Raw genomic sequence first — 17,902 nt, 5'->3', positions numbered from 1 at the left:
CCCACCACAGAAGGGCTACAGCTTCTTCCAAGACCTGTTAGTAGGATAGTCCTCAGCCAGGTGCATCTGTAGGAAGGCAGCTGTGGACCTGGACTTGGGATGGGTTGGAGTCTCGAGTTTGTAGCAAGGCAAGAAACATCCACACCTCCCCTCCTCAGCCTCCTAAGTCTTGGTCACTAGGATCCCAAGTGCCCTCACCACTTGAACTAATTTCTTTGATGGTGGCTTTGGCATGTCCCCCCAGGTCTCTGTCCCCCATTTCCTCTGCTGTGAGAATAATCGGGCACCCTTCAGAATTAATGCTAACCATTACACTGGCTGCAGCAGCCCTGGACCAGCTCCAGCCCACCTCTTCCTAATGGCCCTACCTGAGCCCCACCCACTCTGGCCCTCTGTGGCCCCGCCCCAGCATGTCCACAGGATACTTATCCACACCTCTTGTTCACCAGCCAATGAATGAGTAGCCCTCTGAGTAGCCTGGCCACACGTTTCTTATCCAGTTTGCAGTTCTCCAGAGTCCCAACCACTGCTGCATCATGTGGGCCCTGGGCTTTCTGCTCCACTTCCTCGCCATGCAACCAGTGGCACAGGTGGACTCCACGGGTAAGCACCAAGGCTCTGCCTGTGTGATCTTAGATCTACCCGACACGGCTTACCCACTAGTTGTGGGGCAAGTTTGGGAGGAGATGCAGGGACAGGAACAACCTCTCCTGGCTAGCCTGGCCCTGTTCTGGACTGGGGCCAGGATGAAACTTTAAAGGGCATATGGTGGTTCTCAGCTCTGCCCCTGCCTCCTGTCTGTAGGTACCTGGTGCTACGACTCACAAGACCCAGAGTGTGGTGAGGACAGTTGTAACAGGCTGTGTGGATCTGTCTGGTCTCTGCCAGCTCCTGTGCTCCGAAGGACTGGGCACCAGGCAGCAGGCATGCTGTGATCACGTGTGTCTGCTGTCATCCATGGTCAGGGTCTGTGAGCCTATGGGTGTGGCCAGGGGTGGTCCCCAGCATGAGTATGCAGCCATGTCTCAGATCCATCTACCCTGTCTATGGGGCAGTCTGTCTGCAGACTTGGTGGCTAAGTCAGATGGGTCTAGAGAGCAACTGTGACCAGGTATAGTGGGAGGATGGAGGTGAGCCATTCCTCAGCCAGCGATGTTTGGGTTAAGGGATCTACCCTCAGTGCACTCCCAGACAGCCTCCTTGACCCTGCTGCAGACTCCAGCCCTTGTTTCCTCAGGCCCTACCCACTGGAAGGAGCTAGCACCTGCTTGTGGGGGCCCAGCCCAATCCCCTATCAACATTGACCTTGGTTTGGTCCAGCGGGACTACACTCTTGAGCCGTTCATCTTTCAAGGCTATGATACAGCACCTCTAGACCCTTGGACCCTGGAGAACAATGGCCATACAGGTCAGCATCATAAGGGCAAGACCAGTACACAGAGGCAAGAAGTCCACACAGCTTACAGGAAGCTCATCCACACACAGGGATCAGGACACACAAAGCTGAGGAAGCAACTTCCCCAAAGAGCTCACTGCTCCCACCCCACCCACACATACACAAATGGACAAAGAAATGAGAACGGGACACACATAGGAATCCAAACCCTCGGGAACCAAGCAGAGGAGGCTCTACACACATTGTAGTTGACAGGAACCTCCCTATAAATGAAATTAGCCATGCCCGAGGCCAATCAGTGCACACCTAGAAGTCAAGATGCTGGAGAGAAATCAAGGCCCTCAGCCGCACTGCTGGGGCCAGTTTGATTCCCACAGCAGGGGAGTGTGCTGGGGTGGGGGGCTGCGGGGGGGGGGGGGTGCTGGCAATGGGCTCTCTTACGCTCCCCCCTCTTCAGTGCTATTGCAAGTAAGTTCTGGTCAGCAGAGCTGCCCAGTGATCCGAGGGGCTGGGCTGCCATCGCCAGGGTACCGGCTACTGCAGCTGCACTTCCACTGGGGCAGCCCAGGGCACAAAGGCTCAGAGCACAGCCTGGACGAGAAGCATGGCTCTATGGAGGTGGGTTCAGGGTGGACCAGAGAAGACGGGCAGAGGGAGCAGAGGGCAGCTGGACACCATCTGTGTGCTCTATTCCCTAGATGCACATGGTCCACATGAGCACAAAGTACCGGGACCTGAGGGAGGCACAAAGCCACCCCGATGGGCTTGCTGTGCTGGCTGTACTGTTGGTGGTGAGGAAGGGGCTGTGTGACTCCATGCTTGTTTCCCGAATGAGGGTCTTGGAGTTGTGTGGAGAGCAGGGGTCTGTTTGGAGTCTGTGGGGATCATGGGGCTTAGGGGATTTTCAGGAGGTGGGGGAGCCAATGGAAAGGAGTGTTGGTGAACATCGTGGGGGGTGACTTTCCTCACTCCACCCACCCCCAGATCTCCCAGACCTTCCACCTGGGCCCTTCCCACTGGTGCCCCAGCTATCCTGTCTCACCTTTGGAAACAAACACACACAGAACCTCAAAGCCCCTCTCACTGGAATTCTCTCCAGGAGGAGGACAGGGACAATACCAATTTCTCTGCCATTGTGTCTGGCCTAAAAAACTTATCTTCGCCTGGTAAGGAGCTGTGGGGTCCCATCTAGGCTGGTTGGTGTGTGGGTAGGGAGCAAGAGCAGGGGAGGTGAGTTCCAGCTTCTCTCCCACCGTCCAGGGGTCTCTGTGAACCTGACATCCACCGTTCCACTGGCCTCCCTGCTACCAAGTGCTGCGGGGCTCTTACGCTTCTACCGATACTCCGGGTCTCTAACCACCCCGGGCTGTGAGCCGGCCGTGCTCTGGACAGTCTTTGAAAACACCATACCCATTGGGCGCGCGCAGGTGGGAGCCACTATCCCTATCCAGTGCCTGGCTCCTTCCACAGCCTCGGTTGCCACCCCTGCCTTCTCTGCCTGTCCCGTCGCGTCTTGACCCATCTTTGCCCGTCCTCAGGTAGCACAGTTCCAGACCATACCCCAGACTGGGCCACCGGGCTTGCACCCCAGACCGCTCGTGGATAATCTCCGCCCCCAGCAACCTCTTGGAGGGCGCAGGGTATCAGCCTCTCCTGGAGCATCCCTCCGGTCATCAGTTTCTACCCTGCCCTGTTTGCACCTGGCTCTTTTGGGTTTGGGAGTCGGCCTGAGGCTCTGGCAGGGCCCCTAGACCCACAGGTGACTCCTGTTTCCACAATAAATGATGCAGACGGACCTTGGCCTAACGTGCCTGGGAAGAGGTGTGTGCCTAGTGGTCAAGGGGATGGTGGGGAGAGAAGCCTGCCCCAACCTCAGTTCAGCCTCAGTGTTCCTGTCCACACAACCGAGAGGCTCCTGAGTGACCGCCTTCTTGTCCACCTCAATCGTAGAAACATCGTCCAAAACCGAGACCCACTTAGATACCCAACTCTGATACCCACCCACAACATGTTATTTTGAACCTCCGGTCAAAGGGAAGGGGGAAAATCAGTGCATCTCAGAAATGCCACCCATACCAGAAATTACATTTTATTTTAAAAACAAGCTGGGTAACCAATTAAGGGGGTTACTGTGCCACATTAAAACGATGACCCTGGTGGTGATCCAAAGCCAGTCCTTAAGAAAAAGCAGCTCCAGCAGAAGGCACTGAGTTGGTTGGTTTGGGTGACAGACAGCAAGTGCTATGCCTGGTGGCACTCTGGGGAATTATTACCCTGAGGAATATTTTCTAGAGAGAAGCTGGTGTTGACGACTGTTGGGAGGGCTAAGTGAAGGGCTGTGTCCTTATAACTGTCCGGGGCTGAGTCCAAGGGATACTGGCAACATGACACTACCGTGGAGGTGGCTAGCAAACTGATGTCCTGTTCATGCGCTGTCTCAGCTCCCTACGTCCCTAAAGTCTGTTAACACAGTGCAGAGTTGACACTATCCTAGTGCATGGAGGTCCTGCCTGCCCCCTAGGACTTTAAAGAAAAAGAAAGTGCAACCATTTGCCTCCGGACTGCAGATCCCTCGGTTCTGCCAGCTCCTCCATGGCAGGAACACTCTGGTCCAGATTCTCCCCCAGCTTCAAGGCCAAAAGCGGCTCTACAGCGAGCGCAGCCTCAGTCCCGGGTGGCGATCACCCATAGCGCAAAGCCATCTACGCAGCCTCAGGCGCCCACCATTTAAATAATGGAGCCTCATTGGCGGCATCTGGGGAGTCTGTAGGATGACCGTCCATCAGCCAATTTGCCCCCTTCTGGGGACACCGGAGCCCCTTAATCTCCTCCGCCTTGCGCAGCCGCTGGAGGCACTGGGGTTTTCTTGTAGTTTTTCCGGGCAGCGGCTCGGTTCGCCAGGCCGTCCGCGGGAGCGTCCGGACCGTTCTCCGCGGCCCTGGAGGCCGAAACCAACGCGTTCACCGTGCCGAGCGCCCGCAGCAGGGCGGGACCGCGGGGCTCACGGCGGGCGGGTGGCGGCGGCGGCGGCGGCGGCGGCGGCTGCGGCGGTGGCAGCAAGGCGCGCAGGGCGTCCAGCTCTGTCCGCAGCTCCGCGCGCAGCGCCTCGAGCCCCGCGCCCAGCTCGGCACGCACGGCCGCCAGCCCCTCCTGCAGCCGCCGCTCGCTCACCTCCAAGACGCCCGCGGGGTAGGTGGCGCCGCCGCGCGGCTCTCCGCACACCGAGCACACCGAGCCGCCGCTGCGAGCCTCGCTCCTCTCGCTGGTCCCCGCCGCCCCGGCTCGCGCGCCCGCGCGTTCCACCACCCGCATCAGCCGCGGCGCCTCGGTCCGGCCCGCCGCCTCGCCCCGCAGCTGGCCACGCAGGCGAGCCAGGCGGCCCGGGGCGCGGACATCTTCGGGGACCGGCCCGTTGGGCTGCGAGCCTGGGTCCAGTCGGCGGCTCACACCTCGCCTCAGCGCCTCTCTAACTCCGTACGCAGTGCGCGCCTGAGTCCACGAACGCCCAGGCTCTGCCGCCATGCGCTGCCACCTGCACTACTCTGTGCCAACCCAGCCGAGAGGGCCTGGGCCCCAGCCTGCAGCCTAGCGACCGCTGGACCCGCGGGAACGCGCTCCTGGGACGTCTGTGGGAACGACCGGGCCTGGGGGAACCCCGGCGGAGCCGGTTCCTAAGTGGCTGGGGCTCCGGGGAGGCCGCGGGTTGGGGGAGGGCTGTGCCAGTAGGCAGGGGCATTTGAAACCTGGCCCAAGGGACCACGTTGTCGGCTGGGGCCCCCACATGGGACTTAGGTTGGCCTCTAGGCAGCGGCCATAGCACATGGCGCAATGACTGCACAGACACCTTAAGGCCAGAATCAAAATCCACCTCACATCCTCTCATGTCCTGGCCACAGCAGGGGAAGGCTGGGCTGGACAAGAATCAACCTCCTTCAACTCACAATCCAGGTGCGTGTGCGTTTGCGTGTGTCTTGTAAGCTAGCCAACCACTCTACCTGCGCTACATCCCCAACCCAAGCCGCTCTTTCTCTTGTGTCTCCCACAGTCCATACTCAGCCACAAGACTCCATCCTTGTGACTGGCATCGCCAACCCCAAGCTCTTGCCCCTCTCCCCAACCTTCTGAGAGACTTCCTGACCCTAGCATGTGCCCATCCCTCGGAGACCACTGGGCCCCAGTCCATCTCATACCCTGTCCTGCCCATATCCTGTTTAACCTAACCAAACAACCTAGCCAGCCCTGTGGGCCTTTACTGTGGACAGTTTTGGCTTATCCCACTGGACGGGGAGCCTTCCTTGACCACCCAAGCCTCCCAACTAGTAACAGAAGCCTCGACCACAAGCAAGTCACTTTCACAACATTTGAGGGGGTAGGGGTCGAAACAGGGGTTCTCTGTGTAGCCCTGGCTGTCCTGGAACTCGTCCTGTAGACCAGGCTAGCCTGGAACTCACAGAGATTCTCCTGCCTCTGCCTCCCGAGTGCTAGGATTAAAGGCGTGCGCCACCACCACCCGGCCATTTTGGGTTTTTTTTAAACCGGGTCTCGTTGTAGCTAACGCTGGTCTCCTACTCCCTAGGGAGCCAAGAATGACTTCGGATTCCTGATCCGCCTGCCTCTTGAGTGCCAGGATTACATGTGTGTGTCACTATGCCCAGTTTATGCGGTCAGTACTAGGACAAACCCAGGACTTCATTCCTGCCGAGGAACCACTGAACTGAGATACATCTCCAGCTGATTTCGGTTCTTGTTTAGTTAGTTTTTTTAAGATTTATTTTTATTATTTCATATGTGCATGTGTGTCACCTGAGGAGGTGGCGCATCCACGTGGATGCTGGGAATCAGGAACCGAACCCAAGTCCTTCACAGCAGGTGCCTTTAACCACTGAGCCAACTCTCCAGCGCATTTTTGTTTGGTTTTGAGACAAGGACTTGCTGTGTTGCCCAAACTGGTCTTGAACTCCTGTCCTCAGGTCTCCTGCCTCAGCCTCTGGGGCAGCTGGCACTGCAGGCACACACCGTTGCATCTGGCGATAGTGACTTTAGATGACTCCCTGCCCTCCACGGGGAGGTGTCGGAGCCCACGGCCTTCTGCGCTGAGTCTGGCACTGGGCTAGGTCCTTTGTGTCGCTAACCGAGCTGAATGTTTGATAAAGGAATAAAATATATGGATGCTCAGAGTTGAGCTAGGAGCCCAGCTGACCCCTCCCACTCACCCTGGCCAAGTCCCTGCCCTTGCTAGCCTTTCATTTCAGGTTATCCTTATTACCCTTTCGCTCTTGGTGGAACCTCTCACTACTGCCCTGGTTCTTTCCCAACCTCTGTGCAAATTGAGCTGTGCTTGTGTGTGGCACAGTGGGCTATATATCCCTCTAGTGGGCAGCATCTCTCCACCGGTCCTTCTCATTGTACCCCTGGGGCCTTGTTAGCACTGTGGGTGCTCTGTGCCTTGGGACCTAAAAGAAAATTGTAAGGAGGGAGGGCTCTGCCTGGATCCAGCAGTGCTGGAAGGAGACATGGTCTGTGTGCCCAGCCACTGTGCACCTCTGTGTCTGCCCATGTGCAGAGAGGCTAGCCTCTGCACCTCTGTGTCTGCCCACGTGTGAAGAGGCTAGCCCCTGCACCTCTGTGTCTGCCCATGTGTAGAGAGGCTAGCCCCTGCACCTCTGTGTCTGGCCATGTGCGGAGAGGCTAGCCCCTGCACCTCTGTGTCTGCCCGTGTGCAGAGAGGCTAGCCTCTGCACCTCTCCTCTGTGTCTGCCCACGTGTGGAGAGGCTAGCCTCTGCACCTCTGTTTCTGCACACGTGTATGTATGTGGGGTAGGGGTGGGGGGTTGCTGTCTACTGTTTGTGGGCAGCCAGGTAGAGGGCCACTGTTTCCCCTCTAGTTCATTAATCTCACCAGGAGATGAGAATGTGGTACTCGGCCTCTTAGATTTCCCCTGTTCTTGCTGAGTCCCCTGTCCCCCTGGGACCACCTGTATTTGGCCCAGATGAATTCTAGAGCTCATTAACCATGCCCCTCCCCAAATCCCTAATTAAAATGCTGCTGACTAAAAAGCCCTGAATTCCTGCCCTAGGCCTGTTCTCCAGGCTGTGTGGCCAGAGGGACTCTACCCTCTCTGAGCCAAGTCTGCACCCAGGAAGTCTAGCAGCTGGGAGGGTGACAGAGTGACAGGGGCTCTGAGCTTGCAGACCAGCGGTGGGGATGTTAGAGGCAGGAGGGGCCTGTGCAGAGAGGCAGACAATTTAGTGTCTCTGTATTAGACTCAGGATGGTATGAATTAGCTGAGCTTCATGATGAGTCTCTGCAGACAGCTCCAGGTTGTCCCTTGTTAAGACTGCAGATGTGGGGTCTGATGCTTGTGGCAGAGGCTGGGGAGGGGAGGCGGGGTCCAGAGCGGAGCTGCAGCACAGACAGGTGAAGGGCAAGTGTGAGCTCAGGAAGAGACGGCAGGACCGTGGCTGCTGTGCCTGTCTCACACGGGCAAGGCCCTGGGATCTTGCCCCAGCAGAAGCTGGGGTGGAAGAACAGACAACCCTGACCCAGATGGCTACTCAGAGAGGTGTCCCCTTCAAAAGAAGAAGATGGCTGAAATGCAGGGCCAGAGCTGGAGGGCACGGAACAAGGGAAGAAAGGAGGCTAGCCTCTGCCCCTCCTGGGGGCTTCTCAGAGCTGGTCAGCCCTTAGCTCCCAGCATAGAAGTGCTGGCTCAGACCAGGCCTAGCCCAGGCACTGTGGCATGGGGAGCCTGGCTGCAGGGTTGTCCCCATCTGACCCTAATCTAGCCCTGTGCATCCAGGTGGGACCTCCTGAAAGGGCAGTCAGTGACCATACCACTCATTAATTCATGAACAAGGTGGGTGGGTTGGAACACCTGGAGCTCCAGGCAGGGATCGAGATGGGGCAGTCCTTTTGTGTGACTTGAATGTCGTCACCATTGACACGGTTGCACTCTGGTGCCATTAAGCCCTGGCAGTCACCATGATAGGGCTTATTTCCCAGAGCCAGAGGGCATTTGGGAGCCAGGAGAGCATTCAGCCATGTTGGAGGGGCTCTGGGAGCTTCAGAGGGAAGGGAGTTGTGGGAACTACTGGAGGATGGGCAGCCGGCCTCACAGTCCTTAGGGGGAGTGTCAGGGCACAAGTGCCCCCAAAGCCCAGGCCTTGTGCTGTGGAGCTCCATCTTCCCCAGATGTCCTGCCAAGTTCAAGCTGGCCTAGCTCTGGGTGAAGTAGCAGCAAGCAGAGTCCTTGAAGGTGCCTGGCTGGGTGGAGGCGGACTGGTGACAGCTGTCTGTGCAGCCCCAGAGCCTGGCACTGCCTCCTGAAAGTGGTGGGGGTACCAGAGGGAGTGACGAGAGCTGGGGGGAGCAGATCAGAGCCCCAGCTCCCGCACCGACCTCCAGTGGCCCTGTTACCAGAGTTTCTAGGAGACAAGCCGGGCCTTGGCAGCGCTAACAAGCTCATTCTCAACAGACAAAGTGACAATATTGAGAAGCAGAGAAATGGGATGTATCAAGTGTGCTGACATTGAGAACAAATTGTGACATCCGCCCCCCCACAGGCCATCTCTGGTAGGCTTGGGTTAATGGAGAACAGGGAGTACATATAGCTAAGCCATCCTGGCTAGTGTGGCCCTGGGCATCACCGACCTGTTCTGCTCTTCAGTCCAAGGCCATCTGACAAGTTGTCGGTACGTTGAGAAATCTCTTTCTGGAAGAAAAGCTCCCCGCTGCCTGACACCAGGCTTTCCTTTCCTCCGTCATAAAATTTCTGTAAAATTCTAATTCTTTGTTTAATTGTCTAATGGCCAAGTGAGACAGATGCAGACACCTCTTAGAATGTCTGAGCTCCTGCCAGGGCGGATACAGATCCTGTTGCCTGACCTTGGTTTCCCCACCTGTCCGAGCTCCGGGAGGGTCTATGCTGCCAGAAAGAGGTGAGGGCCACAGGGGCAAGAGGGAAGAACGGATCTGTGCTCACACAGAAGCCAGGTGTGAGACCTCGGGACTTGGGGGATGTTTCCAGAGTGGAAGAGACCAGGGTCCCGCCTGAGGGTCACTGCATGGTCCAGCGCTCTCTTCCATGGGGCTGATCTTGGGCATATCTTACCCTGAACACCCCTGGTTCTGGACACAGAGGTTTTCTGAGAACTGTACTGAGGCAGGTGACTCTGCAGGGGGCAAATTCATTACTCAGTAATGACCTTGTCTGACCTCCTAATGAGCTCATTACCTGGTAATGGCTTTGTTTGCCCAGGCTTTGGCGTCAGCAGCCTCCCAGGGCCCTGGAATATCTGGCCCGAGGTGGCTTTGAGCATCCTAGGCCTTGGGCCTTAACCCCTGTGACCTGTCTAGGACAGAGATGGGAATGGACCCACCAGCATGTGTGGCTCAGCAGCCTCAGCCCCAACTGCCTGTCCCTTCCCTAGTGAACAGCCTGGGTGGAAAAGGCCTTTACCCCACACCGCTTCAAGTGGTCACAATCCTTTGCCTGAACCTTCCTTGGTCCATCTGTGAACTTCCTTCTGGGTTCCAGCTTTAGGATGAACTCTGAGCCTTGCATGTGACTCATGTCTGTAATCCAAGAATTTGGGAAGCTGAAACTGGAGGATTGTGGGTTCAAGGCCAGTCTGTACTATAACATGAGTTCCAGGACAGCCTGGGCTAAAGAGTGAGACCCTGCCTTGGAAAACACAAACCAAAAAGAAACTGTGCTAAGTCAGTTTAGCAAGGGCCAGTATCTACCCACCTCAGCCCCCACGGTGACCCAGATGATCTGGTGGTCGGGCCATCTTCAACAGGGATCCCCTTGTTTCCCCTTTTAATGTCTCATCATGGCCCCTCCCTGCGCTCGACAAATTCCCACTGGTCATTCTGTGTTCAGAGCTGAGTCCCGTCTCTTCTTCCCACAGCAGAACCTCCACAGCGCCTGTCTCTACCCAGATGGCCCTCCATAAAGACCTAGAGAGTTACAGTATGTGGCTGAATCATTTTTAACGTAACCAAGGGTACAAAAGACGGCCAGCATGCAGGGTTGCTGTTGAAGGACAGAGTGTGGCTAACCACCTGGGAAGGATGTGTCCAGTTGTCTGAAAGTCTCTCAGGGTTCCCCTTCTCCTGCCTGCTGAGGTGTCTCTGCCAAGGCCATCTTCCAGACCCTGGGAGGGACCTTTTCCGTTGTTCCTGGTCCTAAGCCAGGCCAGCCTGCCTGAGACCCTGGCTGTGCACCGCAGTGGGACACCCTCTCCTGCCCACCCTCTAGCAAGTGCCTGTTCTCTGCCTGAAATACTGTGCTGTATAGACTGTTTCCTGTGCTCAGCCTTCCCTGCCCCTTGTCCTTCTTCTCCAAACTGTCCCTTCTTTTCTGCCTGTACCCACTGCTCTGTGTAGTCCCTCCAGTCTCGTTCCCCCTTTGACTGACGTCTACCTACATGCTCAGACTCCTGGAGAAGCACCCGCCCTATAGCAGCGGGCACATCATGAACACTCAGGTTGTGCTGCCAGAAAGAGGTGAGGGCCACAGGGGTGAGAGGGAAGAGCGGATCCATGCTCACACAGAAGCCAGGTGTGAGACCTTGGAACTTGGGGGATGTTTCCAGAGTGGAAGAGACCAGGGTCCCGCCTGAGGGTCACTGCATGGTCCAGCGCTCTCTTCCATGGGGCTGATCTTGGGCATATCTTACCCTGAACACCCCTGGTTCTGGACACAGAGGTTTTCTGGGAACTGTACTGAGGCAGGTGACTCTGCAGGGGGCAAATTCATTACTCAGTAATGACCTTGTCTGACCTCCTAATGAGCTCATTACCTGGTAATGGCTTTGTTTGCCCAGGCCTTGGCGTCAGCGGGCAGATAGCTAGGGAGACAGCTTAGTTGGTGAAGCACTTGCTACATAACTGTGAGGACCTGAGTTCAAATCCCCAGAACCCACATAAAGCCAGACACAGTAGAATGCACCTGTAACCCCAACACAATTCATCCCTCCAAAGATGGGGCACAGAGACAAGAGAATCCCCAGAAGCTCACAGGCCAGCTAGCCTGACCCATGAAACCTCAAAGTGAGAGGCAAGGGACTTCACCCCAGGTTGTACTCCAACCCCCCCCCACAGGAATACACTCACACACAAACTCACACACAGGAACATGTACAAACACACACACACAGGAACACACACATACACACACAAACTCACACACAGAAACATGTTCAAACACAAAGGAACAGACACACCCAAACTCACGTACAGGAACATGTATACATACACTCACACAGTTGTATGCACACACACAGAGAAACATGCACACAAGCTCACTCACACACAGGAACATGCTCACACTCACACATAGGAACATATACACATTCAACTACAGGAACATGCACTCACACACACAGTCACACAGGAATATGTATACACACAGAAACATGCACACAAGCTCACTCACACACAGGAACATGCTCACACTCACACAGGGACATGCACACACACAGGAACACATACACATGCACACACATAGACCATACAATAACTAAATTCGTGTTCTTTATCAATAAAGTATGCTGTGGGATGGTCTGTATGTCAAATGTGTTGCTGATTGGTCAATGAATAAATCACTGATTGGTCAGTGGCCAGGCAGGAAGTATAGGCGGGACTAACAGAGAGGAGAATTGAGAGAACAGGAAGCTGGGTGAGAGAGACACTGCCAGCTGCCATCAGGACAAGGAAGATGTAAAGTACCGGTAAGCCACAAGCCACGTGGCAAGGTATAGATTAATAGAAATGGAGTGATTTAAGCTGTAAGAACAGTTAGCAAGAAGCCTGCCACTGCCATACAGTTTGTAACCAATATAAGTCTCTGTGTTTACTTGGTCGGGTTTGAGCATCTGTGGGACTGGCAGGTGAGAGAGATTTGTCCTGACTGTGGGCCAGGCAGGAAAACTCTAGCTACAAAAGTATGAGCCCGGGGCTGGGCATTCAGTAGTTATGATTAAGTGAATGTTTGGGCTCTGCTCACAGCAGGGCAAGCAGCGGGCATTGGCTCCATCTTCACATCTGGCCAGCCAGAGCCCAGGGCCCCGCACGCTCGTCTTCAGTGGAAAGGCTGAGGTTTGCCCACCTGTGCATCTTGGGAGGGGACAAGAGGAAGTGTGGCCTTGGGCAGCTAGTGCTGTGCCCTCTAGCAGGAAGGGGTCAGCAAGGAGACCTCAGCAGCGGGTGTCCTCTGAGTGTTCACCACGCCACCACCCAACAGACTTCTCCTGGGACCTGAACCAGTTCCTGTTGGACATTTTCAGCCAATACTCCCCCACACACCAAGGGCTTCCCTTCTCAGCTTCTATCTCCAAATGAGAAAGCTTGAAGTTGGTTAATTATTTTTTAATATGAGTTTACTGTAAACTACAATAGTACACAAACCCCACCTGCTATCTGCCAAGCCAAACCTTGTTACATAATAAAGTACACCTGTAAACCAACGATTGGACCAGGGTGACCCCAGCTCCTCCTCCACCCCCCAGAGGCTGCTGTGTACAGATGTCTGAGTAGCATGCTCCTTGGTTTGCCTGTCTCTGGATTTTAAAGGCTGTTATGCTCTATGTGGTCTCCTGGGACTTGCTATACGCCCGACATTCCTTTTTATGTTTTGTTTTTGTGCTGTCTAAGCAAGTCCCCTGCCACAGAGATACTTTAGTTATTGGACACTTTACTTATGAGATTCCTGAGTGTGTGCAGGGCACTAGCAGGCCAGAGCATGGCAAACACGTGCCGACAGGTTCAGCCTTTTACCCTTCTCTGTTTGCTAAAAGCCATTAGATTCCAGTCCTAAAGCTGGCCACCAAGGTCTAGTCCCTTAGTTGGCCACTTCCTCCCCTGAGGCTGACTCCAAAGTCCAGCAATCAGAAGCCCCCTTTGGCTCACCTAATTAACATGCCCAATTAAAATTAAACATCTCAAGCTAACACAGGCTTCCCCTTTCCCTTTATACATTGCCATTTGCCTATGGGCCATGTCTGTCCCCTCTCTCCAGAGGCAGTTCTTTGTCTCTCAGAGATTTTATCCATTCCCCTCTCCCTTGCCTCCTATACCCTCTCTTTGTACCTTGGGGGCAAACAGGTCTCCTTTGTCCTGAGAACTTGGTCTTGGTGTGTCCTGTGCCAATTCTGATCCTTTCAGCTTTAGTCCATTTATTTTTCACTGCTGTATAGTATTTCAACTGAATTATTTATACTTCTAGCAATGGACATTTGAAGCAATCTGATTTATGTTCATTGCTGATTTAACATCTTCTGGGGCCCATATGCAATAATTTCTCAGAGGAATACATTGAGGTATAAAAATACAATATGTAGTTCATTTAAATACTGGGGAAGGGCTGGAAAGATAAAGATGTGTGCTGCTAAGCCTGACCACCTGAGTTGGAGCCCCAAAACCCATATGATGGAAGAAGAGAACAAACTGTCCTCTGACCTTGACACGCATACTGTGACACACAAGTGCACACACACACACACACACACACACACACACACACACACACACGTTCACTAATTCCCAGCCTCAGCAGTGGGAACCCCCTCCTTCTCTTCCCCCCTTTTTCCCTCTCGTTTCTATTTTGCCTGAGACAGGATTTCAGGTAGGCTAGGCTGGCCTCCAACTTGCTACCTAGCAAATACTGGCTTTGTTGCACGAATCCTAACGGTCTTATAATAAAAACCTGGATCCAGATATCAGGGTGAAAGCTGAAAGATCGGAGAAGCAGAGCAAGCTACAGCCACCACCTCTTACCTCACCAACTCCTCCTGCCTGGTATTCCTTTCTCTGCCCAGCCACATCACTTCCTGTCTCAACCTTCCTAGTGGTGGGATTAAAGGTGTGTGCCACCACTGCCTGGCTCTGTTTCTCTCCTAGACTGGATCAATCTGTGGATGTGAGTGTGAACCCTTCTTCTCCCGAAGCAAACAGTCATTTCTTTTACGGTTAGTGCATTGTGTGTTTTGCTTAATAATTTTTTTTTCCTTCTGATAAAGGAAAGCAGCCTATACTCACTCTTTCTCTGTTGGGTATAGTAAAGGGATAGGTTACAGGGTCTGGGAGAGGTGAAGTGCAGTCCAGTGTGTTCTCTGGAAAACTCTGCTCAGTCTACCTCCAGTGTCCAGGATCCAGGAACCAAGAGATCTGGCACATCCAGATCTCAGTTCTTAAGGGCTCCTGTCTCAGCCCCACCTTGTAGGCGTGACAGTTACTAGAAGCCCCAATGGGGGTAGTACTTCCAGGTCAAAGCTGGAACAGCTACTCACTACACATGTCTGCACACCACCATGTTTCCTGCCATGACAATAATTGCAGTTGGATTTGTCTTTGGGTCACCAGCCAGTTCCCAAATAATGACAGGGAGACTCTTTATTAATTATGAAGGCTCAGCCTATAGCTTAGGCTTGCTCCTAACTAGCTCTTATTGTGAAGGGGCCCCAAAACAGATTGACCACATAGCTGCCATGACAGGTTTAGAGGCCCAGACACAGCTTCTGTGACAGGCTTACTGACAGGCAACACCCAAATCCAGGAAAACTCATAAGCTGACCCCACCCAGGGAGGGCCTACATCCAAGGGGAAGTATCTGACATCCCAAACATTCCAACCATTAGATAAGGTTAGATAAGATGGCCAGATGTCCCTGAACCTAGCACATACTTATTTTTGTTTTACAGATACTCCTAGACAAATGTCAGCCAATCAGGGTACTGAACCCTGGAAATCCCCTCACCCCAACCTCTGATATGATAAAAACCCTACCCTGCCTGGGGTCAGGGCTCTCTGCTCTCACTGCTGCATCGGACAGACAGAGAGACCAAGCTCAGAGCTTGAAATAAAGGCTCTTTGCTTTTACATGTGGGATTTGGTCTCCGTGGTGGTCTTTTGGGGGTCCCCACAATCTGGGCATAACATTATAACTTAAATTTTCCCATTTCTACTAATCCATGTTCGATCATGTGATGTTTCCTTTTCCATCTTGTACCGGCTGTTTCCTCTCCATGTCTCCTGGCAGCTTTCTCATGTGCCTAGATTCCTCTTCCTTTTCCTTTCCCCAGAAATCCCACCTATACCTCCTGCCTAGCTATTGGCTATTCCGCTTTTACAGCGATACACTTTCACACAGTATACAAATACCCCACAACAGATAATAGACTAAACCTTTGAGCTGTAAGCCAGCCTCAATTAAATGTTTTCTTTATAAGAGTTGCTGTGGAGCTGGGCAGTGGTGGCGCATGCCTTTAATCCCAGCACTCGGGAGGCAGAGGCAGGCGGATCTCTGTGAGTTCAAGGCCAGCCTGGACTACAGAGTGAGTTCCAGGAAAGGTGCAAAACTACAGAGACAACCCTGTCTCAGAAAAAAAAAAAGAGTTGCTGTGGTTCTGGTGTCTCTTTACAGCAATAGAAACCCTAAGATAGAAGTTGGTACCAGGAGTGGAGTATTGCTGTGATAGACCTGGCCATGCTTTTGTTTGGAGGGATGTGGACTTTGGGACTTTGGATTAGAAAAGCAGTTGAACTCTTTAAGTGGGGCTCAATGGGCCAGACTAGTAGGAGATGGAAGACAGTGCTGCTGAGGGTGATGTGAGCTGTGAGACCTGGCTCAAGAGGTTTCAGAGGAGAAGAATTTTAGTGTGTGGCCTAGAGACTATTCTGGTGATATTTTGGCTAAGAATGTGGCTGCTTGTCTGAAAAGTCTGCCTGAGGCTAAACTGAAGAATTATGGATTAATAGTAGGGTGGTTTGAAAGAAAATGCCCCCCCCAAAGGGAGTGGCACTATTAGGAGGTGTGGCTTTGTTGGAGTAGGTGTGGCCTTGTTGGAAGAAGTGTGTCATTGTGGGGGTGGGCTTTCAGGTCTCCTATGCTCAAGCTATGCCCAGTGTCACAGTTCACTTCCTGTTGCCTATGGATCAAGATGTAGCCAGCACCATATCTGCCTGCATGCCACCATGCTCCCCGCCGTGATGATAATGAACTGAACCTCTGAAAGTGTAAGTCACCCCAATTATATGTTTTTCCTTTATAAGAGTTGCTGTGGTCATGATGTTTCTTCACAGCAATAGAAACCCTAAGACAGAAGTTGGTACCAGGGACTGGGGTATTACTGTGACAGCCCTGACCATGTTTTTGTTTGAAGGAATTTGGACTTCGGTACTTTGGGTTAGGAAAGCAGTGGAATTCTTTAAGCACTGCTTAATGGGCCACACCCGTAGGAGCATGGAGGACAGTGGGGCTGAGAATGATTTGAATTGTGGGTAGGGGGACTGGCTCAAGAGGATTCAGAGGAGAAGATATTAATCTGTAGGCTAGAGATCTTTCTTGTGATATTTTGGTGAAGAGAGTGACTGCTTTTTGCCCTTGTCTGCCTGAGGCTAAAGTTTTGGATTAATTCCACTGGCAGAGGAAATCTCAAAACAGCCTTGTATAGACTCTGCTGTGAGGTTATTAGTGGTCACTCTCATGAAGGTTTATAATGAAGAGGAGCAAGTTAACGAGGATAAATTACAAAATGTGAAATTTAAGGAGAAAAGGAGCACCAGGAAGTGGACTGGAGCCAAGTCCTGAGTGCAAGGAGATAAACAGACTAAGAAATGGAATAAAGGAAGTGGTGACCTCAGGGCAAGATCCCACCCAGCTAAGTTTCCAACTTGTGAAAAAGAAAGAAAAGCTTAGAGCGAGTGTAGTGGAGTATACACTCAGAAGGTAGAGGGTGGTGGAGCTGTGAGTTTGAGCCTAGCCTGGTCTACAGAGCAAATTCCAGAACAGCCAAGCTCAGGCAACAAAGGAAATTATTGAAAACAGAAAGCTGGTGAAGGTTTAATGGAACGAGGGGGCCATGTTCCTGTGGAATATTCCTTTACACTATGTGAATACATGTTCCTGTGATTGGTTTAATATAGAAGCTAACTGGGAGCCGGGCAGTGGTGGCGCACACCTTTAATCCCAGCACTCGGGAGGCAGAGGCAGTCTACAGAGCGAGATCCAGGACAGGCACCAAAGCTGCACCAAAAAAAGAAAGAAAAGAAAAGAATAGCTAGAAGACAGGATGAGGTTAGGCAGAAGAGCTGGACACAGCTGGACACAGCTGGGAGCCAGAGGGGTGGAGCCTCAGGAGTCTCAAGCAGATGCAAAGAGAAGCAAGATGAACGTGCCATGTTGAAAGAAGCTACTGCCACATTGCAGAGAGTAGATAAGAAATAGGGGTTAATTTAAAAGGTAAGAGTTAGCTTAGGCTCATTCCCAACTAGCTCATATAACTTAAATTAACCCATTTATGTTAATCTATGTTTTGCCACATGGCTTGTTACCCCTCTTCCATAATGTATGCCAGACTTCCTATGCGTCACGCTGGTGAATTCCTGAGCCCAGTTCCTTCCCCAGAGTTCCTCTCTCTCCACAGAAGTCCTGCCTAGCTATTGGCCATTCAGCTCTTTATTAAGCCAATCAGAAGGTGCCTTGGCAGAGACACATCTTCACA

At 53.1% G+C, this 17,902-nt stretch overlaps 3 protein-coding genes across 3 annotated transcripts in view; 2 read left to right on the top strand and 1 right to left on the bottom strand.

The window, feature by feature from the left end:
- The first annotated feature begins 94 nt into the window (after positions 1-94).
- On the top strand, positions 95-3,147 carry LOC128111467 (carbonic anhydrase 15). The gene is made up of 8 exons (XM_052739726.1): positions 95-603; positions 805-840; positions 1,238-1,408; positions 1,854-2,014; positions 2,095-2,187; positions 2,496-2,562; positions 2,657-2,823; positions 2,935-3,147. Exons 1-8 carry the CDS (start codon positions 537-539, stop codon positions 3,145-3,147), a joined length of 975 nt encoding a protein of 324 aa, XP_052595686.1. The 5' UTR covers positions 95-536.
- Positions 3,148-3,469: 322 nt separating this feature from the next.
- Positions 3,470-4,919, bottom strand: LOC128111764 (protein FAM246A-like). Its single transcript, XM_052740073.1, has one exon. It carries the CDS (start codon positions 4,916-4,918, stop codon positions 4,217-4,219), a length of 702 nt encoding a protein of 233 aa, XP_052596033.1. The 5' UTR covers position 4,919; the 3' UTR covers positions 3,470-4,216.
- A 310-nt stretch (positions 4,920-5,229) lies between these two features.
- The window catches only part of Znf74 (zinc finger protein 74), a 43,333-nt gene continuing 30,660 nt past the window's right edge, over positions 5,230-17,902 (top strand). Inside the window, 1 exon segment of the mRNA XM_052740072.1 lies at positions 5,230-5,344. The gene's annotated coding sequence lies outside the window, so the exon portion shown is untranslated.

This window comes from Peromyscus californicus, unplaced genomic scaffold, assembly GCF_007827085.1.
Source record: "Peromyscus californicus insignis strain IS unplaced genomic scaffold, ASM782708v3 Scaffold_16__1_contigs__length_79575227, whole genome shotgun sequence".
NCBI lineage: Eukaryota > Metazoa > Chordata > Mammalia > Rodentia > Cricetidae > Peromyscus > Peromyscus californicus.
The sequence above is the reverse complement of the archived record's forward strand: the minus strand, read 5'-3'. Positions and strand labels throughout refer to the sequence as shown.

Excerpts from the sequence above, each read along its gene's own strand:
- LOC128111467 (XM_052739726.1), top strand. The coding sequence starts at position 537 with ATGTGGGCCCTGGGCTTTCTGCTCCACTTCCTCGCCATGCAACCAGTG. Across the intron at positions 604-804 it reads GGCACAGGTGGACTCCACGG|GTACCTGGTGCTACGACTCA; the intron begins GTAAGCACCAAG and ends TCCTGTCTGTAG. Across the intron at positions 2,188-2,495 it reads TGCTGGCTGTACTGTTGGTG|GAGGAGGACAGGGACAATAC; the intron begins GTGAGGAAGGGG and ends AATTCTCTCCAG.
- LOC128111764 (XM_052740073.1), bottom strand. The coding sequence starts at position 4,918 with ATGGCGGCAGAGCCTGGGCGTTCGTGGACTCAGGCGCGCACTGCGTAC.